The sequence below is a fragment of the Peromyscus maniculatus genome, chromosome 4, assembly GCF_049852395.1.
Source record: "Peromyscus maniculatus bairdii isolate BWxNUB_F1_BW_parent chromosome 4, HU_Pman_BW_mat_3.1, whole genome shotgun sequence".
Lineage (NCBI taxonomy): Eukaryota > Metazoa > Chordata > Mammalia > Rodentia > Cricetidae > Peromyscus > Peromyscus maniculatus.
The window spans coordinates 155375398-155400024 of NC_134855.1; the positions used below are offsets into that span (position 1 = coordinate 155375398).

At 51.3% G+C, this 24627-nt stretch overlaps 1 protein-coding gene across 1 annotated transcript in view; it reads left to right on the top strand.

The window, feature by feature from the left end:
* The first annotated feature begins 537 nt into the window (after positions 1–537).
* Positions 538–24627, top strand: part of Phactr3 (phosphatase and actin regulator 3) — a 236532-nt gene continuing 212442 nt past the window's right edge. The window contains exon 1 of the mRNA XM_006976034.4: positions 538–765. Coding sequence (XP_006976096.1) covers positions 663–765 — 103 coding nt within the window. The 5' untranslated portion in view covers positions 538–662. The remainder of the gene's footprint in view (positions 766–24627) is intronic.

Consider the following 24627-nt stretch of genomic DNA (forward strand, 5'->3'; position numbering starts at 1 on the left):
TGGCGCCCAGAAGGAGGGACCAGGACCTCCCTAAGGCAAGACTGGGTTTTGAATCCTGAACTCAGCAGACTGCTAAGACCTCTGAGGTTCCACCCCAGGAACTGTGATCAAGGGAGACGCTCGGAGGGACTGGCCAGGACTAGCAGTCTGTTTTGGAAGTGGCCCTTGGTGGCAAGGGTTTCCCTCCCGTACAGTAGAAAAATAACAGCTCTATTTCATAACAAAGACGAATATGGGGTCTGCTAGAAGAACAGTGATGGGCCCCGCATCATACTGTGGATGGGCAGTCTGAGATATCCCAGGCTCAGGGAGGTCAAGCGACTGGTTCAGGATCCCAGAGCTGCTCTAACCCGTAGCCTCCTTAGTAGGTAATTAACCCAGTGTTCAGCTCCTGACCCACTAGTTTTTAGCGATTGCCAGGTTGTCCGGGACTCTGCGTCAAGGTTCCCACTATCTCTCTGGACAGGGGCCAGGAGGTCAAGGTCACAGCTGAGCCCCTCTGCGCCTCCGCCCTGAGAAGGGGCCGAGCCTCACAAGACAGCGCCGCCCCCGCTCCAGTCCCGCCCCGTCCGCCCCGCCAGCGCCTCCCGGGGCCCCGGCTTTGCACTGTGCTCGGAGGGGCAGACGCAGCCCGGAGCCGCAAGCCCCTGGCCTTCCGAGAGATGCGTGGCCAAGGCAGGGGGCACGCCCGCTGGCCGGCGCCTCTGCGCTCGCTGCTGCGTGCCTTAGGGCCCCAGGACGCCGCCGCCCAAGGCTTGGCGCAAGGTAAGTGCGAAGGGGACCTGGGATCCCGGGCGCACGTGGGGCTGGGCGACCTCCTCCGAGCCCCCGTGCTGTCCTTGACTGCTGCCCACAGTCAGGATGCCCGCTGCGCCCCATCCACAGCGCCGGCGCGTCCTGCTTCCTCCTGCAGCAGAGTCTCAGGGCTCTGTCCCTAAACAAGGGCAATGGGTACTGTGGGCAGGAGAGTTGGCGTTGCGTTCCTGTGATCTCATCTCGGATTTGGAATCTCCCCTCTGATCATAAGTGCCCTAGTGTACCTGGCAGACACGTGACCTCACCATGCCTCGGTTTCCACCTCCGTGAAATGGGGGCGATTCAACTTGATGCTGCGATCACAGGGGTACAGCGCTAGTTACCCAGTAAGGAAAGCTCCATGAGTGCGGCATTTTTCCAAGGCTGGCTTCCCGCGCCTCGCCCCCTGCTGGACAGACACCTGGTCCTGGAACCCTGGAGCGAGTTCAGCTGCGAAGGACTGGCCTGAGTCGGGTGGGGGTGGGAGTCTTTAAGGAAGTCCCACCTGGTCCAGAGGCATGGCAGAAGAGAAGGAGCACAGGTCCCCTGGTGACAAGACCAGGATTACTCCTGTCCTCCGTGGCCTTGGCTCAGGATCGGGGTGGTGGGCGGGCTGTGGAGGCCAGGGCTTCTCAGTCGACTTTGCCCAGCATTCCCGGGGGGCCTCACTCCAGGCCAGCCACCCCAGTCACCTAAAACCTGAACTTTCAAGCAGAGGCCCGGGTGATCTGGGACCAGGTTAGTCAGGAAACTGGTTTAGACCAGGAAGAGCAGTTCTGCCTTCACCTGATGTGAGAGTTTCAGCATCTACAACATGGAAGCCGGATGTGCTGCTGAGTCCCCGAAGCTCTTTCCCTCATCTGAAATATAGGTAGCTGGTTTTTATATCGTTAGACAGTTATGCTAGCACCAGGACTGGGAAACCTCGAGACAGAGTCCAGAGTCACAAAGCAATGCTGAGAAGAGAAGTCAGGTACTGTGGAGGATGCTGGGGTTACTGGACACTCCACAGACCCTCTCCTCACCGCCCAGCGTTTGGGCGCTTTGTTCAGAGACTAAGTAGAGGGCTGGGAGGCCCAGCAGAGAGGATGGAGGCATTCCACTGAGAACTCTATTCCTCCTAAACACTGAGCATCAGCTATATTGCCCATGATCAGTGGGGCATGATCCAGAGTTGAGGTACCCTGCTCCCCACTAGGGAGCGAGCTTCCTCTGGGATGGCCTCTCTCGGGTGACGCCCTCTAGCCGGCAGAAACCTCCTTCCTTCCTCCCTTCTGCACAGAGTGGGTGTTCCTGAGTCTAGAGGCACCCTGCCCCCGTTTTGAGGCCCTTGGGCATCAGATGCACAGGCTGGCATGGGGTTAGATTTGAGGACAGGACTCATGCTGCCCTCCTGCAGGGCAGCGTGTTCGGAGCTTTGGTGTGTGAGCTACCTGCCAGCTTATGCAACACCTCACCTGTTCCACATGTGCCTTCCAGTCAACACATTTTAAAAATAGTTCTGTGGCCTCCGCCCAGGCTTTGGCCCTGGCAAGGCTGGGCCATCGTTGACCCATTTTTGGCAAACAGAGAGGGAGTGTGGTGTCAGTGGGTCAGCAGACATCACTGGCCCTGAAAGCACTGTAGACATGGATCCAGATGCTGGGGTGCTGCAGAGGGTAGGACAAAGCATTCCTAACAGAACTGCTGTGTGTGGTGCCCAGCCTGATGGGGAGCTAAGAGCATCCTGGAGACTAAAGAGCTCTGAGCAAGGGGAGTGGATAAAGTTGAGTTTGGGACATTAGGACAGTGGCTTTAGGTTCTGTGGTAAGTCACCTGCATCTTTTATGTGCAGTCCCAGGCTGCTGGCAGGCTTGAGGTTGAGGAGAGAGTGCTCACCCCAGCTAGCATATGGCAGCAGCCTCTTGGGGTGTCTTTAGGATTCTGGAAGGTGGGACACTCTGAAACATCTTAGCGGTAGGGGCTGATGGGAGCTGTTGGCTTGCCTACTCCACACCCAATGCTCTGTACTTCTGTGTTTGAGCCCCAGTGATTGGTGGCACCCTTCATGGAGTGGTGGAAGGCTTGGCAGGGAGGAGAGAGGATGGTGGGGGCGGTAAGTGGCAAAGTAATCCCAATGCAAAGGGGTTACTGTGCAGAGGACCCTGCCAAGGAATCTTGGAGATGGGGCAGAGCTGGGTCTGGAGGCTCCAGACTGAGACTCAGCAGATGGGGCTGGCCTTTAAAAGAGGTCAGTCACTTGTGGGGAGGGACTGAGGTGGAGAGGGTGACAGTTTCTGGCTTTCGATATTGCATTGCTATGCTGTGGCTGAGGGGACCGGAATTCAGCTACCTAGTTCAGCTTTAGAACAAGCTCCAGGGACCAGGCTGTATGCTGTACACTTTGAAGACGAGACCTGGAGAATGTCTCTTGATCTCTTTCTTCTGGATCCAGAGAGCAACCATGGAGACTCTCCCCCATGCTTCATGTGCTGATTTCTGACTCCTAGCGCTTAAAGGGAAAAGGAGCTGCTTGGTGGTAGCTTAGAGTCCCTTGCATTTTAGGAGCCCATTAGCCACTAGTTCTGCAGGCTTGCATGTCTGACTGGGAAGCGCTGCCTTGTCTTGGAATATTTCTGCACCAAATGAGTTTAATAAATTTTTTTGGAAGGAAAAGCATGATTGATGGTATCAGGACGTGTCCCAGCCAAGGCTCATTAAAAGTGGTGGCCCGAGGGGGCCATGAAAAGCATTGAAACCTAATGCTTTGTTTTGCTGGCTCTGCTCAACTTGGGGCTGAGCAGGGCTTCCCAAAGTCAGTAGCTCCCAGGACCCACAGGGTCTGAGCTGCCCGGTTCTTTTGAAATTTTAATGACAATCAGCTGGACACAGCAGGCTTTTCTGGTAGAGTGAGTGCCATGGAGGAGACCTTAGAAGCAAAAGGGTCACCAGTCTGTTCAGGAAGCTGGAAATCTAGAGCCTAGGCTACAGACTTCTGCCAGTATCCCTGTGCCTGTGCCAGACCCTGGCACAGGCTGGCTCCCAAACCAGTTACCATCATCAGGAAGCAGGGAGGGCTGGACCTCTGAAGCTCAATTCACAGGCCTCCTCCAGGCCAGGGATAGCATTGTGTCCTCTTCGTAGCCAGGGTAGAGACGTTTGTTGGGGAATCAGGAGATATTGAGGTGGTGAGAGGTGGGTTCCAGCCTCTTCTAACTATCAGCTCTCCAATTGCTCTTTAGCAGGGCAGAGCCTTACACCTGTGCTCACCTAGCCCACAAAACCTGCCGTGACAGGTATGTGCCTGGAGGCAGAACACAGTTATAGAATCTGATATCTATGAACAGCAAAGTCCTTGAGTGTGACCCAAGGTCTCCCTGTCCCTCCTGATTCTCTGCTCAGGAGCTCAGGGCATTCTTAGAACACACAGATACCTTCCAAGCCAGGGATGTTCAGGCTTTCCACATCTTCCTACTGCAACCCTGTATGCACACCTATCTGCTCCTCTCTTCCTTAAGGACCATTGCCTGCTTGTCAACTTGGCCTGTGACTGAGTTGATCAATTCTTTTATCTCTCTGCGTGTGCTCATGAATTCATGTTTGTGAATACAAATGCATGCATGCCATGATGTAGTGTGGAGATCAGGGTATGACTTCAGGTGTCATTCGAGACAGGGTCTTTCTTGCTTTTTCTGCTGTTTTCAGGCCAGCCTTCCAGCTTCTGTGGCTTCCCTGGCCTCCATTCCCTTACCTTCTCACAGGAGCTCTGGGATGACAGATGTGAGTACAATATTCTCTGACTTCAGGTTCTAGAGATTCAAACTCAGGTGCTCACACTTCCGTGACACCATCTTCCCAGCCCGGTTGCTCTTTTTTTTTTTTTTTTTTTTTAAGGGGTAAGAGAGAGTCTCACTCTTGAGAAAAGGCCTGGATGCAGTTGCTACTCAGCAAATATCTGTTGGATGAATGGGTAGTGTGTCCTCTACATAGGACTTGGTGCCCAAACAGAGACATACACATGTGTTACCAATGCAGCCTCCAGATGAAAAATGAAAGCATAAACCTCAAGCCTCTCCCCACACCTTGCTGTCTCACAGAAGCAGCTGCAGGTTAGGGCTGGTCTTGCTTCCTCACCCTGAACTTGAAGGTGTCGTTGGAAAGCTTGCTCCATAGTTGCCTGGTCATAAAGAATGGTCACCGTATAGCACGCTTTGTTCTAAAGCAATGGTTTCCCTCAGCAGTGTGCCTTGAACTTTTGTCTGGGTTAACAGGTTCTGTCTAATTGCTTCAGAATATTCCAGATTTGGTCATCCTTACGATGTGGTGGCCAGAGGTCATGGTCTAAGTGTGATGTAGGCAGTGAAGCCTCAGCCTGGGCAGCCACCATGCCCCTGGGCAGACTTCTCTGACTCCTTGAAGTGTGTCCTAAGGGCAATGCCCCTGCTCAGGAGGAGGTCATTGTCGCATTATATGATGTTCTGTACCCCGCTGCCCAACAGTTCCCATGGGGCCTGCCCTGCCACGGAATCCTGGTGATACTCCTCTCACTTCATTTGAGGTTCCCATTTGGAAGTTTTGCCAATCCCCCAGAAGAAGGTGGATTTTGTTGCTGGCATTTGTATTGCTTGAGAGAGTGTTTTATGTGTTAATTGGCCATTTCTTTTCACCGTGTTAATCTTTCCCTAATTGGTTTGTAAGAATTGTTATTAGGTCTGGATTAGAATCCTGCCTGCATGTGGCTATTTCAAGATCTCCGGCTTGTCTTTTAACTCTGTTTATAGTGTCTTTAGTTCAGAAGCATTAGTTTTCACCCGTGCTTTCTATGATGACTACAGAGGGACTTTTGCCCGCCCGCTCACTGTTATGTACTCATTCTTCTGTCCCACTCATTATTGCCCACCGTGACTTCCCCTTGTGAACATGATGAGACAGTGCTCAGGTGTTTAATGGAGATTCTAAGAGCTATTCCCGTGCCTAGGGAGCCGACCACGCTTGTGACAGCATACATGGTGAGAAGAGGCCAGGGAGCTGTGACCAGGATTGGATTTCAGAGTGAATGGCGGACGTGGCTTCATCAATATGATTCTCCTTAATGGTCATACCTCTCACAGTCCTGGCTGCTCTCTGAGGCTGGGCCCAGGAGAGAGACTGGCTTGTGCTTCTGTACAGAGAATCCGGAGGCCTTTCTCTGAGCTCAGCCGGCCTCTGTGTGAGCGTCATAACACAACACTCGCTGTATTTGGGACAAAGGCCCAGAATGCACAGAGAAATATTCCACAGAACTACAGGGGTTGGGAAGATGGCTCCGTCAGTAACACGCTTGCCATTCCACTATAAGGAGCTGAGTTTAGACCCCCAGCCTGCCATAGTATGTGTCTATAACCCTACTGTTGGGGAGGTAGAGACAGGAGGTCCCTGGATTTTCTGGCTAGCCATCCCAGTGAACTCCCAGTGAACTCAATGAGAGATCTCGTCTTCCAAAAATATGGTGGAGAAAGCAACTGAGGAAGAGACCTGATGTTGATCTCTGGCTGACACACACTTGCACACATGCACACACATATGTATACACACACACAGCAAAACAACAACAACAACAAAACAGTGGCATACACTGCTTACATCAGACTTCGTGCCTGGATGGATACTTTGGGTACAGTGTGGAGGGACATGGTGGACCTGGGCACCTTGGTTCCATCTGGGCAGGACCTGCCTGTGGGATGGGAGTGCAGCTGTTTGGACATCTACCTGGTCACCTGAGAGAGTACTAGAGGGACAGTTAGCACTCTCTGAAAAAGTACCAGATGTGCGCCGGTGAGTGTGTGCTTTGGGGGCCTTGCCTGCCACAGACTGAGTCCCTCTGGGCCTCCACGGAGAGTGGGTGGAGGACTCTCCAGGGGTCCAAAGTGGGGCTCCCACCCTGGCAGGTATCAGCTGTGTCAGTCACCAGCATTCATTGCGGGAAGGAAGACGTCGTGCTGGTGTGTCATGTCTGGTGGCATGCGTTCCTCTGAGTGGTGGGGACAAGGGCACCCGGATGCCGTCCTGCTGCCCCTGAGGGGAGCAGGGTGGGAGATGTTGGAGGGAAGCTGGACAGCTGACTTTCACTCAGTTCCTGTTTCCACCTGACACTGTCAGCCGAAGTGTGCAAGCGCTGAACAGGTGATACAGGTGTGAGCGGGCATGCAGGGAGCAGGTGTGTCTGCACGTTTATGTCGAGAGGGACACGGGTGTGAGTGGGCACGCAGGGAGCAGGTGTGTCTGCACGTTTGTGTTGAGAGGGACACAGGTGTGAGCGGGCATGCAGGGAGCAGGTGCATCTGCATGTTTGTGTCGAGAGGGACACGGGTGTGAGCGGGCACGCAGGGAGCAGGTGTGTCTGCACGTTTGTGTTGAGAGGACACGGGTGTGAGCGGGCACGCAGGGAGCAGGTGCGTCTGCACGTTTGTGTTTGAGGGATCCTTTTCTGTGTTCACCAGCCCTGGTTCATCTTCTCATAAGAGGCTCCAGGCTCAGCCTCTGGCTCTGGCTCTATGAGTAGTGTCTATCCACCTCATCTGTGCATCACCTCTTCACATTGTCTTGTAAATCCAGAGAGGGTTATGACTCCCTGGACCCCGGGTACCTACCATTCACTCCTAACTCATGTGACGTTGATCCTTGCCTCCCCAGAGCTGGCCCAGCACACTAGCCAGGCACATCTAGGATAGGCAGCAGCAGGACTTTGTAAGATGGCCTGGATGCCATGGCGATGTGAACAGCACAGGGGTGGGGGCCGGCCAGGAACCAACCTGTTGCTCTGGGGGTGGGGTGTGTCTAGACCTGTGCCCTCTTAGGCCTCTGCGTTAGCACAGGACTCCTGAGGCTGCCTTTTCTCTTTAGGTCTGGTCCTGGCTTTTTCTGACCTATCCTCTCCCTGGACCCTCTGTGTGCTCAAGTGGGAGTCAGACAAACAGCACTCTCGGGGGAAGTCCAAACAAACACTGAACAGTTGCAGATTTCATCCTACCCCGTGTGGCTCAGAACGGCCCAGATTTGATGTGTATGAAATCGAAGCTGCTGCTTCTGTGTTCTCTCATCATTTCTAGTCCCCCATACATTAGGAAATTACATTTTTTCTCTCTCAGAGTTTTCTTCTAAGTTGGGGGTGTAACTACCCCGAGCCATGGAGGCTGTACTTCAGCACCTCACTTAATGGACAACATGCAGGGCAGGACAGAGAATCTGGAAGCCATGGGTGCTGCAGAGAAGGCCTGTTCTTCATCCTGGCTCTGGACTGTAGGTGATACAACCACAGGATAAGTGGGAAGGGACTCCTGCTCCCTGAGCTATGGAGGCTTTGGGAGTGCTTGTTACTGTAGCAGAACTAGCTGATGCTGTCTGCTGGGGGTGTCTTCCCTTTGCTGATACCCAGACCTCAGTGAGTGACCAGCCTGGCCCTTTCCCTCCATCTTTCCGACCTCAGTGTTAGCATCTCCTTCTCAGAGAGGCCTATGTCAATCATGTATCCTCCCCAGCAGCCCCTACACCTTAGGGGCCTGGAGCAGCAGCCACCGTCTTACTGGGTTCCATACTACAGTCTAGCGAGGATGGCCCATCTGCTTCATATAGTGTTGTTTTTCAGGTAAGGTATAAATATGACTCCTGTTCTGTCAAAGGCCTGCTGTTTATCGAGGCCCCTGTCCTTGGCTTGCAGCTGGCTAGCCACTGCCTCACCTGGCCTTTATTAATGCCTGTGTGCACCTGGCATCTCCAAGGCTCTTCTTTAGTGTAGTACATCTGTCACCTGTCAATCAGAAGGCTTGCCCTGGAGGCCTCATTTTTGAGCATGTGTGGATACATGTGGGCAGAAAGGCATGTAGAGGTCAGAGGGAAACTACCTTGGTCTTTGTGACAGGCTCTCTCACTGGCTTGGAGCTTGCTAAAGAGGCTGGGTTGTCCAGAAGCACCACGGGTCCACCTGTCTCCACCCACAGCCCTGGACTTGCAGGCACATGCCTGTGTCTCTCCACCCCCCTCTCCCTTAAACAATTTCTAGTCTTTTAATGAATTCAGTGCTTTATTTTTTTATTGAAAATCGATTTTTTTCATACAGCATACTCTGATTATTGTTTCCTCCAGCCCTCAGCTCTTTCTCAAACACCCACCCTCCCAAATCCATACTTTCTTTTTTGTCTCTCTCATTAGTGTGCAAACAGACATCTACAAAATAAAATAAGATAAAACAAAACCAAACCACACAGAACAGGATGAAGCGACCAAACTGGAAGAAGAAAAGAGCCAAGGAAAAGAGCACCAGAGGCACATATAGACCCAGAGACACACACATTCACACATACAGAAATTCCAGGAAAACACCCAGAAAACATAATATATATGCAAAGGACCCATAAGGAAAAAGATTAAAAAATAGTAATAATATCTAGACAAAACATTATGAGACAAGGAACCTCCAAAAATGCCCTTGAGTTCATTTTGTGTTGTCCATCTCCTGCTGGACATGGTGTATGGCCTTAATAGTAGTTTATATACCCAGTGAGTTCTATATGTCCAGTGGGTTCTGTATGTCCATTGAGTTCTGTGTATCCAGTGAGTTCTCTGTGTCCAGTGAGTTCTGTGTATCAGTGAGTTCTGTGTGTTCAGTGAGTTCTGTGTGTCCAGTGAGTTCTGTGTGTTCAGTGAGTTCTGTAGAGTCAGTGAGTTCTGTAGATCCAGTGGGTCCTGTGTGTCCAGTGAGTCCTATGTGTCCAGTGAGTTCTGTATGTTCAGTGAGTTCTGTATATCCAGTTAGTTCTGTGTGTCCAGTGAGTTCTGTAGATCCAGTGGGTTCTGTGTGTCCAGTGAGTTCTGTGTGTCCAGTGAGTTCTGTATATCCAGTGAATTCTGTGTGTCCAGTGAGTTGTGTGTCCAATGAGTTCTGTATGTCCAGTGAGTTCTATGTGTCCAGTGAGTTCTGTAGATCCAGTGGGTTCTGTGTGTCCAGTGAGTTCTGTATGTCCAGTGAGGACCTTAATCAGACCCTCATTGTTGCTGTAGCAACCACATTATGAACTGAGACCCTCAGCCAGTGCTGTGCTCATCTTTTATGGTTTTGAGAAAGGTGTCATTCTGTAGCCCAGGTTGGCCTGGAACTCACTATGTAGACTAGGTTGGCCATGAACTCAGAGATCCACCTGCTTCTGCCTCCTAAGTGTTGGGATTACATGAGTGTGCCTGGTTTTGTAGTCACCTTTTAAAGACCCTGTCTCCACACAAGGTCACAGTCTAAACTCCCAGGGCTCAGGACTTCTGCATACATGTGAGGACAGTTCCCAGGGCTCAGGACTTCTACATACATGTGAGGACAGTGCAGGGGTGTTGTATAATATTTTGTTTGTGTTCTGACAAATAAAGCTTGCCTGGAGATCAGAGAAGCAAAGGAGCAGCCACAGTCAGTTCTTACCTCTCCAAAATCTCAGACCAAAGTGAGAGGATTCCCCTCTCCGAGAATCCTCAGACTGAATGGAGGGGATCCTGTCTCCACCTGCCTTACATTCCTGCTTCCTCCTCTCAAGTGCTGGGGTTGAAGGTGTGTGCCACCCCTGCCTGGCCTCTATGGTTAACTACTGGCTAGCTCCACCCTCTGATCTCCAGGCAAACTTTATTTGTCAGAACACAAACAAAATATACAACACAGGAGTTGAGGGCTACCCTTGGATCCTGTATCAGGTTCTAAATGCAAGCTTCCCAAGAGAAATGGGCCCAGATTCTGTCATCATTCCATTGTTCATGATGACTGGGCCTTGAACATCACAGTCCATCACTTCTGCCATAGTCTCAGGCCTGGTGGCTGCAGACAGCTCCCTCTGAGCCTGAGAGCTCTGCGTACAAGGGTATTGTCCTGGGCAATACCACCTGCTATGCCATCTCCTGCAGCTGCTGCTCAGCCTGCCGCTCTGCAGCTCCCTGCAGCCTCCACACCTGTGCAGCTGTGAGGAGCTCATCCAGCAAGTGTGAAACTGCTTCCTAGGCCACTGGTTGGCTTGTCCCTCAGTCAGGGTTGAGCACCTGTCTGTCAAAGACTCCCCATTCCCGATGGGAAGACACCTTCCCGTGCCTGCCTAGGCGTTGGTGGCGGGGTCTCTGTGTAATATCTGCCTCCCTCCTGGTGTCTGGCTTCGTGCCGTGCCGACGTTCATCATCACATGGTCACAGCCTGTGTGTTACCAGAGGGATCTCACATGTCCGGGGTAGTTCCACCAAGAGACCCTCCTACAGAAGCTTGCTCTCCCAAGCTCCATCTCCAACACTCTCCTCTGCACACTGAGCACATCCTGTTGCCTTGGGACACAGCACTTCCAGTTGTGGATCACAGTGCCTGGAGTGTTTCTGGAACCCCCCAATACAATGTCCACCTCGTTCAGTGCCTGGAGTGTTTGTGGGACCCCCCAATACAATGTCCACCTTGTTCAGTGCCTGAAGTGTTTGTGGGACCCCATAATACAATGTCCACCTCGTTTAGTGCCTAGAGTGTTTGTGGGACCCCCAAATACAATGTCCATCTCATTCAGTGCCTGGAGTGTTTGTGGGACCCCCCAATACAATGTCTACCTTGTTCAGTGCCTGGAGTGTTTGTGGGACCCCTGATACAATGTCCACCTCGTTCACTGTCATTCTCTCCACTGGGCCAGCTCAGCACAGCCATGACTCACTCACTTCTAAGGGCATGGCCTGTGGCCTACTGCCTGACCCCAGCAGTTGCCTGTGGGCTCTAGAGCTTGAGCAGGAGCGTGAGTGGAAAGGCCATGGCACAGAGACAATGTGGCAGAGAAAGCACCTGTTTCCTCACTCACAGAGAGACTCAGCCCAGTGGCTAACAGGTTGTATCCATGTTAACATGGAGCCTTGGGGTCTCCTAGTGGAGAACCATTCATAGCAGATTCCAGAAGATTATCGGTATCCACCACCTCTGTGCCTTTCCAGTTTCAGGAATTGGGTTACACTCTTTCTTGGGAGTCTCTGGTGGGAGATGGCTCTTCTGTTGAGGAGGCCTCGGGTTCTCCTGAAAGCACATAGTATCAGAAGGCTTGATATCACTGTACACCACATGCATACGCCGAACTGGAAATGGATGTGTCTAGCCTGCTTGGATTTGGACCATGTCTCCAATTAACTATTATTTGAGTCAAGGTCTCACTGTGTAGCCCTGGCTGGCCTGGAACTCACTATGTAGACCAGGGTGGCCTCTAACTTATGATCCTCCTGCCTCTGCATCTGGAGTGCTGAGGTTACAGGTGTGCACCCCAACACCTGGCTCATTTCCCCCAACATTGAGGTTCACCTCTGCACCAGACACTTGGTGGACCTTCCTCTGGCTTTGGTCGGAGCCCCCCTCCCTGCTGTTGTGAGTTTCTGTTGGGTCCCACCTCCCACCACCAGAGAAGGATCCCGGCAGGCGGAGTGGGCAGCTGCTGCCTGGCTAGTGCATGTTACATGTTTGGACAGGAGGGTCATAGCCGCTTGCACAGAGGGGAGAGCTAAAAATAGGTCCTCTACACCAGATGAGGTTTCTGATGTAAGTTCAAGTCTGTGTTTCTCTGCTTCCGAGTGTGCAAGACAGCTGTGTTAAGTGCATATTCTCCTTCTTGCATGACCAAGTCTGTTCACCACACTAATTCTTTCTAACTCAGATAATGAGCCGGCTGTGGCCCAGGCTTGCTGTGTATTTCCAGGTCTATTTTTATTTTAATGGCTTTGCTATCTTTTTCCTGTATTCCACAAGAAATCATGATAAATTACCTCCAGACTTTAAACATTAGGATCATAAAAAATAAAATAAGGAAAGAGGTTTTGACCAAAGTGATTTCCAATTTGGAGAATTGTGGGCACAGGTGATCAGGCACATGGTCTGTGTGGGAGTCACCACAGTGCAGGGCTCAGGAGAAGCTGTCTGGTAGGGACTGTGATAGCCATGTGCCAAGGGAGGGCCAGCTCTGCCTGCAGCCCTGGGTTGTCAGTGGGCGTGTGCTTTACTACGGTGGGACTCCCTTGACCTATGCAGGAAGGGACGGAGTGACTTGCTCTGGGCAGTTTACCTCGTCTGGCTCTGGATTCTCAGCCGTTTTGTTATCTTGCCTACTGTAAATCAGTCCCCTGACTTCCTCCCTGCTCTGTGTGACACACACCATGGGTGGACTCATGGGGATCAGAGAACATCTTTCAGGAGTCAGTTCTCTCTTTCCACCAAGGGGTTGAGCTCAGGTACCCAGGCTTGGCAACAGGGACCTTTGCCCCGCCCCCCATGACATCTTGCCTCTGCCCACCCCTATTTTTTTTAAGATTTATTTATTTATTTTATGTACACAAGTGCTCTATCTGAAGAGGGCATCTGATCTCACTGGAGATGGTTGTGAGCCACCACGTGGTTGGTGGAATTGAACTCAGGACTTCTGGAAGAGCTGCCAGTGCTCTTAACCTCTGAGCCATCTCTCCAGCCCCCCACCCCTAGTCTTAGTCTATATTTTCTACCTTTTTCTTTTCCTGAGACATGTTCAATAGCAGGTCAATGTTGTGCTTTAGTGTCTAATTCAAGGGGCCTAAAAGATTTTCCAGTTCCACATGCTTCCTTGAGGGCCGCAAGAACAAGCAGGCTGGGGGGTGGGGGGATGTCCTGCCCTGCAGAGACTCTGCCCTACTCAGGCAGGACATTGTGTCCTGTATCAGGGAGGCCCTGGTGGTCCTCCTTGTCCACATTCATATCGGGGAGGCCCTGGTGGTCCTCCTTGTCCACATTCATATCGGGGAGGCCCTGGTGGTCCTCCTTGTCCATATTCATACCGGGGAGGCCCTGGTGGTCCTCTGCTGTGGATATCACTCTATATAAATAAAACACTGATGGCCAGTGACCAGACAGGAAGTATAGGCGGGACAAGGAGAGAGGAGAATTGGGGAAACAGGAAGAAGGAGGGAGAGACACTGCAGCCACTGCCAGGACAAGCAGCATGTAAAGACTCTGGTAAACCACCAGCCACGTGGCAAGGTATAGATTTATAAAAATGGGTTAATTTAAGATAAAAGAACAGTTAGCAAGAAGCCTGCCACGGCCATACAGTTTATAAGTGATATAAGCGTCTGAGTGATTATTTTATATGTGGATTGTGGGACTGCGGGGCTTGGGGAACCTGGAGAGAAGCCCTCCAGCAACAGTCCTCCTTGTCCATATTCATCTGTGGTTTGTTCCCTTTACCTCGCGGGTTGACATGAGACACAATCACATCCCTCCCAGGGTCATCTAAGCAGGGGAGGGGAGTAGGAGGCAGGGCAGGGAGGCTGGAGAGCAGCTCCGTGGTTAACAGCACACATTCCTCTTGCAGAGGACCAGAGTTCAGGCCCTAGCACTCATGTTGGGCAGCTCACAACCCCCTAACTCCAGCTCCAGGGAGATCCGGCATCCCTGGCTTGCATGGGCACCTGCACACACATGTGCACACACAATACACTTAGTTAAACACAATGAAAGTAAACCTTTTTTAAAAAGTGAGGGAAGGACGTTTGGGGTCACTGTGTGACTCTGTATGGCATCCCCCCCACATACACTTCTCCCTTTATGGGAGATGCTACCAGAATGGACAGGAGGCTACAGCTTTCTATTACCGACAGGACCAGTGACCACAGACCTGGTAGCCTGGAATACAAGCCATTTACATCACACACCAGTGGCCTGAAGACCAGGTGTCTCTGCTGGACCCCTCTAGGCCTCATGCTGAGATCAAGGTGAGGAACACAAGGTGTGGGACTGGCCTATACCCCTCCCTTGGAGGTTCAGGGAGAGACACCACCTGCCTCTCCTGGAGGCTGTCACGAGTCAGCTAATCCTGGCAAGACAGAGGCCCCATTTTTTTTTTCTTCTGGCTGTGGCTAGTTTGAAAGGCCACATGCTCTGATGTCATGTTCCCTTCAAGTCTGTAGTGGCAGCCAGCCACATCCTTCTCACCCTTTGAATCTCTCGTTCCTCCCCTGGCCTCTCTTCTGTTTGGCTTTTTGAGGGCTCCTTGAGAGGGCACCGAGCCTGTGGAATCATCCAGATTGGGCTGCTGTCTTACAGTTATGTGATCATGACCCTGATTTCACCCATCACAGGGATGACTGGTTTAATATTGATCAGAAATCCAGGAATTGGGAATCATGGTGGGAGGCGGTGGGAGAATTCTCCTGCTCACACTGTGTGAGATCAGGGCTGCCAGTCTCACACCCAGAGAGTCTAACCCTAAAACAAACAGCCCCCGAGGGACAGAGCCCACACACCGCAGAGACAATTTGGTTGGTGGTAGCGCATCTGCAGGCTCTTCCATCTGCTCAGGGCCTGCACAGGGAGAGCCGGCCATCTTACTTCCATCTCTGCTCCATCCCATGCGACACCCGTTCATTGTCCTCGGCCTGCTCTGCCTCTCTTCTGGCTGCCTCTTGGCTACTCTGCCGCTTGGGAAGATTTTAGGGAGAAAAGGGATACCCCATGCTGCTCTTGCTGGCTGTCCTCTGGGGTGGCTCCCCACGTGAGGTTCCTGAGGCCTTTTGAGCTCTGGGGTTCTGGGGGTTCTGCCATCTCCCCACTTCCGCTCACAGCAGAACCGCAGCTCCGCCCACCCCAAACCTCCCTAGCTGTTCACATTGCCCACACCCTCCACTGGATACACGCCCTGTTTCCTGTGAACCTGCCCTGAAAAGTGGACACAGGTACCAGTGAATGGTGGATAGAACTATTCCACCCTGACAGATGAGCCTGTGAGCCTAGGACCCTGTGGTCTTCGGGCCCCTGATACTTGGATAACTGAGTCCCTCATTATCTCTCTGTCATCTCAGGATCTGAAGGGAGTGGAGCCCAGCACACTCCTCTGTTAGGACAACCTTTCATTCGGCTGACAGCCCTAAGACCCAGTGTTTTAAAACCATAGGTGTCCTTTGAACTGTAGTATGTACACTCATAGGTTTCTCCAGTAGCAACTGTGAGGACCCAGGAGGCTCATAGACCCCCCAAGATAGCACCACAGAAAGGCAGGAGAGTTTCTGTTGCACCCCAAGGTGCTGGATTAGAGGGGCCACTGCTAGTGCCCAGTGAGTATCATCCCGTTGGCTGCCAAAAGCCAGAGTGAATGTTGGTGAATGCATCTAAGAGGAACTGTGATAAATGGTACTGAGGCCCACAACTGTGGGTGCTGTTGGAGAGAACTCCTGTTGGAGAGAGCAGTAGGCATGGTGGCTAACACAGACTGGAATGAGTCAATTCCTGGAATTCTCATCTTTATGGCCACAGAACTTGTGATGTGTTTTTAAATTCCCACCTATAAACTGAGTGCTCTGGAGGGGGGGGAGGAAAAGAGAGAGAGAGGGAGAGAGAGAGAGATTTATAGACCCATTTTAGGCTATATGAGCAGTGACTTAGTAGCACACACTTAGGGATTTTATTGCTGTGAAGAGACACCATGACCACAGCAACTCTTACAAGGAAAACATTTAATTGGGTGGCTCCCTTACAATTCAGAGCTTAAATCCATTTTCATCAGGGTGGGGAGCATGGTGATGTGCAAGCAGACGTGGTGCTGGAGCTGAGAGTCTACGTCTTACAGGCAACAGGAAGTCGACTGAAATTCACACTGAGGGAAGCTTGAGCAAAAGGGACCCCAAAGCCCACCTCCACAGTGACACACCTCCTAATAGTGCCACTCCCTCTGGGGGCCATTTCCGTGTTATGGTAAACTGGAGGTGGAGCTCCAGATCTCCCCAGCCTATGAATCTGGTCATCACGTTGAAGCACACACTGGATAGAAAGGGAGAGGGTGTGAATGGCCAAGACCATTACTGAAACGTGAACCGCGAATGATGAGGGAGCATTGTGCAATGAACACGCATGTGAGAACAGGGATGCAACTGGGGTCTCAGAGGCTCCTTTGTGGCCCTTCATGGTCAGATGCTTGCAGTCCCTTCTGAAGGCCTCATCCTTCCTTCTGTGCTAAGTCAAGAGTCCTGGGGGAGCGGTGTCCTCCTGGTACCTTTCAGCAGAATTTTCTTCACACACAACGACAGCTCCTGGAGCACTCCAGGCATCTCTGTCCCCCAAGTTCTGCTTCTGACCTTGGCCTCTACACAGTACCCAGTGTCCGCACTCCACCCACCACTTCAATAGTCACATATTAGAGGGTCAAGTGGGAGCTAAGGCCTGAAGATGACAATTGTATCGGCTTCTGACATCTGTGTCCTGGGTGACAGGAGTCACCCTAGCACCTGGGAGCCAGGGCCTCTTACTGTCCTTAGGGAATGAAGCCTGGTACTATGGATGATACCATCTACTCTTATCTTCCTGTAGATGGCACCAGACAGGACTTGGTCTTTTTCTTAGTCCCATGACGCCCACTTAGTTATTTTTTGACCCTTCTGACCAAGAACTTTGCAGGAAGAAGGGCATTCCTTTGCTCTCAGGCTAAGGAAGGAGTTCTTCCATGGCGGGCGTGTGTGGCAGCCAGGGCTTGCTCTTTGGTATCAGGAACCTGTGACAAGATTTATTAAATACATGGGCAGATGCGGAAGCAAGAGCTAGGCTGGAAGTCAGCCTGGCCTACAATCTTCAAGGCCGGCTCCCACAGCCCTACATCATTCAGGTAGGTCCCATGTCCAGAAGATTCCGCAGCCTTCAAATACGGTGCTGGGACCAGTTATTTAAATACACAGGTCTATGGGGGAGCATTTCATGTGCAAGCCGTGACACCCACTTAACTACCTGTGTCTGGTTCCTCTCACACCTTTGTGGTTACCTTTGGGGAGCACAGCTTGGTGCCTGTTCACATTCTCTGGGAAAGAACAGCAAGAGAAAGACAGATTTGAGAAGCTCTTTGCCTGTATAATGCCTCCAGACTTCATACCCAGTGTGAGTTCTGCTCAACAGGTTCCTATTGTTCCCCTCTCTGTGTCTGTCTGTCTGTCTCTGTTTCTGTCTCTCTCTGTGGTGGTAGAGATGGTGTGGGGTGGCACAGGGGGACATTAGTACATGTCTTTGCTCAATGCCAGATCTCAGTGCCTGGCATGTGCACACTGGTCCCATGAAGGCTATGAATGCCACTTCCTCCTCGGACCTTCCCTGTCTTAATTTGCTTTCTATTGTTTTGATAAATACCCATGACCAAAAGCAGCTTGGGGAGGGAAGGGTTTATTTTATCTTACAGTTTACAGTCCATCATGAAGGAAGGAACCTGGAGGTAGAGACTGAAGAGGAAGCCACGGAGGAACGCCTCGCTCACTGGCTCGCTCCCATTGCCTACTCACTTTGCTTTCTTACAACCCCGGGTCTGCCTGCCCAGGAGTGTTACTAACCACAGTGGGCCAGGCCCTTCTCCATCAGTCATCAATCAAGAAAATGTCCCACAGGCTAATCTGATGGAGGCATTTTTTCCGCTTGTGGTCACCTCTTCTCAGATGACTCTAGCTTGTGTCGAATTGACAAAACACCAACCAGCACCCTCCATGTGAGAGTTAATTTTGATGGTCAACTTCATGAGAATATAGAATCAACTGAGAGACAGATATCTGTGTGTGCCTGTGAAGAGCCTCTTCATTGGGTTGAGGTGGGAGTGCCCAGCCAATGGGGTAGGGTCCTGAACTAAATTAAAAAGAGAAAGCAAGAACTGACCACTAGTGTTCATCTCTGTCTGCTTCCTGACTGCGGCTCTCCTTTCTGCCATGATGGACTGGGGACCCTTGAACTGTGAGCCACACTTACCCTTCCATGCATTTTGACACAGCAGTGAATCAAGTGACCCCTCCCCGGCCTGGTCAGGCACTCTGCTGTCTCCCTGTGTCCTCAATGGTGGCATTGGGAACATTCTATTCCTTCCCGCAGACTGGGCCCAAATCATCCTGTGACGGGGTCTGGTGTTTGAAAATCTCTTTGCTGAGTGAATGTCTGTCAGATGAGGCAGGGATATTACAGAGAACTTGGTGAAGTGGGCCAGTACCAGGGTTGGCAGTGGCAGGCAAGAGAGCTTGTGATCCCTGTGAGGTGGGGCACTGTTGGTAAGTCACAAGCCCTCCCCAAACTTCAGCTCTGCTCCAGCTCCAACAGGAAAGTGACACACGCGTCGTTGCATAAAAGCTGCCACCGTGTGCTGCCTCTTCATCCTCCTTTTCCTCCTTTCTCTTCTCCCACCATCAAGTCTGTGGCTGTCAGGAATCTAAGGAACCTGGAACCTTCTGCATCAGAGAGGATGTGTTAAGGAGTTCAGTGCTAAAGCTAGGACTTGGGCCCCAATCATGGCCCAGGGCAAGCACCTGTTGCCGGATCCCTCATCTCCCCTTGGCACAAAGGGAGCATCCGAGTCCTATGGAGTCTGAGTTGTGGCATCAGAGATGCTAGGAACTGTCAACCTTGGTCACTATTAACGTGCTGTAAGAGCAAAGCGACAAACTGGAGAGACCCCCTGGTCCCAGGCGTTAGCATCAGGACATGCACTCCATTTACAAGATATCTAGGAACACAGGTCATGTTTCCCTCCTCAGCTACAGACCATTCATCTCCGTCTGTGTCACTGAGCTCACAGGGCTGCTGCTTCAGACCCTGCAGGTCATCAGGGGTGGAGAACAGTAGGTAGCCAGGGCTGCTGCAGGTAATACACAGTGTGTGTTCTTCATAAGACTCTCTCCATTCATTCCCCGCCCCCCTAGCCTTCCCTTTTGTTGGGATCTCTCACTGCAGGGGGGAGCTGTGATTGGTAAAAGATCATCAGCAGGGTCATTGCTTTGTGGGACAGTGTAGAGAATGTTCATGTGGTCCATAACAGAAACCCAGGAATGGTGGCTGGGGTGCTTTCCATCTGTGTTGTTGGGGTCTCCTCCCCCATCCTGCTTGCCTGTTAGTCTTCTATCTTTTATCACTGTTATCACAGATGCCTCTGTCCCTGTCACCTATACCTGCCAGGGACAGTAAAGAGCATGTCAAAAGGCAGCTGTGGACCACACTGAATGCACATGAGGGTGTCTGTGAGTCATGCCAAGGGCACACTGCTGGTGAGGTGAGGCATCCCCTTCCTTGTAGCATGAATCTTAAACGGTCTTATTAATAAAATCAAACCTGGAGCCAGTTATTAGGGTGAAATGCTAGATGGTCAGAGAAAGAGAACCAGCCACAGCTACCTCACCTCGCCGGATCCTCAGCTGATCTTGTTTCCTCAGACTGGAAGCCTCTGTGTCCTCATATCTGAATGGCTCTCAGCTGAACTGTGCTGCTAGAAGCCTGAAAGCTTAACCAGCCAAATGCTTAACCAGCCAAATGCTTCTAGTTTCTGGTCCTCACACCTTATATACCTTTCTGCTTTCTCCCACCACTCCCTGGGATTAAAGGCTTGCTTTCTGGGATTAAAGGCGTGATGAGTCACCATGCCTGGCTTTATCCTTGAACACATGGATTTCTGCCTCCGGAATGCTAGGATTAAAGTCGTGTGCTACCACTGCCTATCCTCTATGTTTAATATTGTGGCTGCTCTGTCTCTGACCCCAGATAAGTTTATTAGCATGCACAATATTTGGGGAACACAATACCACACATCCTCATCCTCATACCAGGATCAGAGAGCTGATGTAGTCGCCAGCCAAGACCACACAGATGAAAGATGCCAGAGCCCCATCTTGTGCTCAGATCTTCAACTCTGACTTACAGGATACAATGGGAAGACAGAGTAGGTGGGACCCTAAAGCGGCCATCTCCAGGAAGCCATGAGAAGCCTGTGGTGTGTCTCATACCACAGTGGAATGCCCAGTACCATTCAGAGGGGAGTTGATGACTAGGGGAGTGAAGGGCTTGGCTTCCCCTTCCACCATCTTTCTGACTCTTTCTCCTTCTTCCCTTCCCTTCCCTTCCCCTCCCTCCCTCCCTCCCTTCCTTCCTTCCTTCCTTCCTTCCCCTTTCCCTTTCCCACCCTCCCTTCCTTCCTTTTTTTTTTTTTTTGAGACAGGATCTCCCTTTGTAGCCCAGTCTGGCACGGAACTCACTATTTAGTACATATGCAGAAGCAGGCTTACCCAGAGCTCATAATCCTGCTGCCTTAGCTTCCTCATGGCTATCTCTCATGGCTGGGGAATTTTAAAAAATGTATTTTTAATTTTGTTATCTCTATTAGTGTTTTGCCTGCATATATAGAAATTACCACACATGTGCAGCCCATGAAGTCAGGAGAGGGCATTGTATCCTTTGGAAATGAAGTTACAGGTAGTTGTGAGCCACCATGTGGGTGCTGGGAACCAAACTCTGCCCTGTGCAAGAGCAGCCATGTTCTTAACCACAGAGCCACTCTCCATCTCTCGGCTTGAGAAGTATGGGCATGTATTGTATGTCTGTTGTCATGTGTGTGGGTGCACATGTTATGAGGGGAATCCTGTGTGTTGGCATGTTTGAGGTTTGTAGTTGGCATTGGTGTTTTTCTTGTTCATTTCTATCATCTGTCTTGAGGTAGGGTCTCTCACTTGAACCAAGAGCTCACTGACTTTTCTATCTAGCCAGCTTGCTCAGGGAATCCCGTCTTTTCTTCCTGTGTGCTGGGATTATAGATAGGCCAACACGTAGGGAACTGAGGATTAGAACTCCCTGTCCCTAAGACTGAACCCACTCAACCATTTCCCAGCCTCAGATGGTTTGCTTTGGACACACCTTCGGTAGTCTCACAGGCAGAGCTTTCAAAGCCTTGTCTTCTGCAGTTCCTCTTAGTGGCCAGCAGAGGGCAGAGCTGGCTGCTTGCTCGCCCAGCTGACATCTGAAGAGGTGGTTGACTCATTGCTGAAGTTGTGGGCATTTTGTCTTTTGTACCTCGTTAGCTGATCCCTGAGATTCAGCCAAAGACATGGCTTGAGAAGTTCTTTTTAAGTATCTGAAGTTTTCTGGTTCCGTGTTTTCACATCAAGGGCGAAGAGAAATTGCTGGGATTGTGTGTGTGTGCGCGCGTGCGCGTGCGTGCGTGCGTGCGTGCGTGCGTGTATGCATGCGTGTGTGTTGTCTTTTGGACTAAGTGGAACTGGAATTGGAGTGGTCTCTTAGGTCACATGGGGCTGGATCCTCGATTCTCTGTCAGGGCTTGTGTGAGCAAACAGCCCCGGATGTATTCCTTCTCTTGTCTGGCTAACAGCGTTATTCCCTGAACCCTGGCCACATGCCAGGCACTGGCATGCAAACAAACTCCACAGAAATCCCTGTGTAGCTGACATTGCCTCCTCACCCTGAGGGGGTGGCTTGGACCATCATCTTTTTAGGATGCCAGCATTCTTAGTTCCTGGGAACAAGGGGCTGCTGGGCACTGTGTGAAGGAGATAAAGACCCAAGTCACCATCAGTATGCAAGCATGGTGGCTGGCCTGTGAGAAGGAGGCAGGACTTGTGGTATACAGCTGGATCGAGGAAATGGCCTTAGCTAGCCTTGGTTGAGCAGGTCCTGTAGGGGAGCAGCCTTCCAGCTGCCAATGTGGAGGGCTGGGGTAGAGAAAGCGATGGTGGACGTTTTTTCTGCCCACACTCTCAACATCCACACTTGGACCAGAGGAATGTGTGGATGCTCCTGAGCCTCACCTCATGGGGGAGGCTTTGCCATTGCCCCATGGGTTTGAGGCTCCGGGGTCCTAGCCATGGCTCTATCCATGTCAACAGCACACATTCCCTCAGGATGTCACTCATCCAGGACTTGGGAACGTCAGCTGTCCACTCCCTGTATCTCACAGCATGCCTGTGCATGCCGGCAGTGGGGACAGGCCTGCAGGACACAAGGACACAGCATTCTCACGTAAGTTGTGTGAGCCACGGCCAGCACTGGACCAGCACTCACCACTGGATCCTGAGTCGTGTCATGGGCCAGCAGAGGAGGGTATAGTGTGTTTACTCTACAGATGTGGGAACACAGGCCTGAGCAGGACCGCCCAGCCTTGTGAATGCTGATCAGGGCAGGGCAGTCTTGCCATGGTTTGTGCCTTTCCCACTGCCCAGGCTGATGGAGCAAACACCCCTGTGCCCCTCTGCTTTACCCTCTCTGATCCTCCTGCCCACCTGCTGCCCATCACTTTTAGACTTGAAGAGTCCTTTGCTTCCCCTCTCCAGCACAGTTCACCATTCAAACACCAAATCTGGCTTCTCTGTTCCTCTCATCCCATTTGTCTGCAGCTAGCCTGCCCGCTGCCTCCGACTCCTCCAGCCCGCCCCAGCTTCTGCCACCTCCAGCCTGCAATTTGACAGCGTCCTAATCTACCTCCATGCTCCCTTCCCACTCACCCAGTGCCTCCCCAACAGCAGCCCAAGGGGCCTTCGGAGACACACCCCTGCCACCAATGCCTTTTCCCATTCTTAGAACAACTCCAAGGAAGACACAGGACAGTGGGGCTGAGCCCTGCAGAGGGCACTGAACAGTAGGTGGCCCTGCTTCTCCCAGGGATGGCAGAACTCTGTGCTTTCCCTCTCATGACCTTTGCCCTGGATCTTCCCTGTGCCTGGGGACACCTTTCTAGGACTTGATTGGCTGACTGTCTCTGTTCCCTGAGGTCACCTCTTTTGACTAGGTCCCCCTCTCCTCCAGGGAGGCCTCCTGACCTCATTGTATGCTTGGGAGTTATCCATGGAGTGTGATCAAACCAAGGCTGGGTCTTGTTTGTACACTGTGCTTTTCTGGGAAATCACAGGTTTGGGCACAAAGTGGATGCTCAGGAAATCTTTGATGGATGGGTGGACACACCTATGAATCTGCACTCTGTAAGAATGCACATTGGACGATGTGGGAGGGAGGTGGGCCTTGTGTGTGTGCCTTTCTCTCTCTCTCTCTCTCTCTCTCTCTCTCTCTCTCTCTCTCTCTCTCTCTCTCTCTCTCTCTCTCTCTCTCTGTCGGTGTGTCTGTATATACTCAGGTATACCAGGACTGACTATACTGAGCCTGCCTCTTTCAGTCCTCAGGGCTTCCTTGAGTTGAAAAAACAGCTTTGTTTTTTCTAACCCAGGATCCCACTGGTGTTCACTTAATGGGCATCTATTTGATTTTGAGTTGGGCCATGTAGGCTGCCAGGTGAGGGGGGAAACCCAGACTTTCTTCAGATCCAAGCCTATCCTGATACCTCTAGGCACAATTTAAAAGAAAAAAATTACTAAAAATAATCAGTATATTATAAAGCTCTCCCATGTAGCATATATAGTTCTGTGGATTTTTAGCGGATGTACAGAGTCAGGAAACTTTAAACCTGAGAATCACAAAAGGAAAACCTGTTCCACAGATTTTGAGTCAAATTTGAAGCAAGTTTTAATTAAATACTGGCCAGGATGATGAACTCTGGCCAGGACCATTCTGGGCTTCCCAGAATATGGCAACAAGTCACATTTTGCAGAAGCTTAAAAAGGTAAGCCCACAAGGCCACCATATTTCCCATCAGGTCCAGTTAGGAGTAAGCATACATTTCCTGCCCACATACCTCCCGCCTACACGTGATCAAGCACATCCAGGGCAGCTGAGTCAAACAAACTTGTTTAGGGAATGAAAACAAATGGTTCATTATCTCCCATAAACAACAGCCTCCAGCATTTCAGAAAGGGTCTGTCCTTGGGCAAGGGGCTTGCAGGTTAGCGGCATTTTTGTTTCATGGATCTCTTGGACACATTCATTAAAACTTAAAACATAACTTTGGCTCTCATCCCCAACAGCTTTCCACACAGGCCAATGTGAGACCACCCTGAGCATCTAGGGTTACTCTAAACCACGCACCCATTTGGCTGCACTCTTCTGTCCTGCCCTTACCCTGTCCTAGGTACCCCAAAGCTTTGCTCTAACTCTATGAATGCTTCTTCACAATGGGATCAGAGGAGACCCCGTTTGAAGAT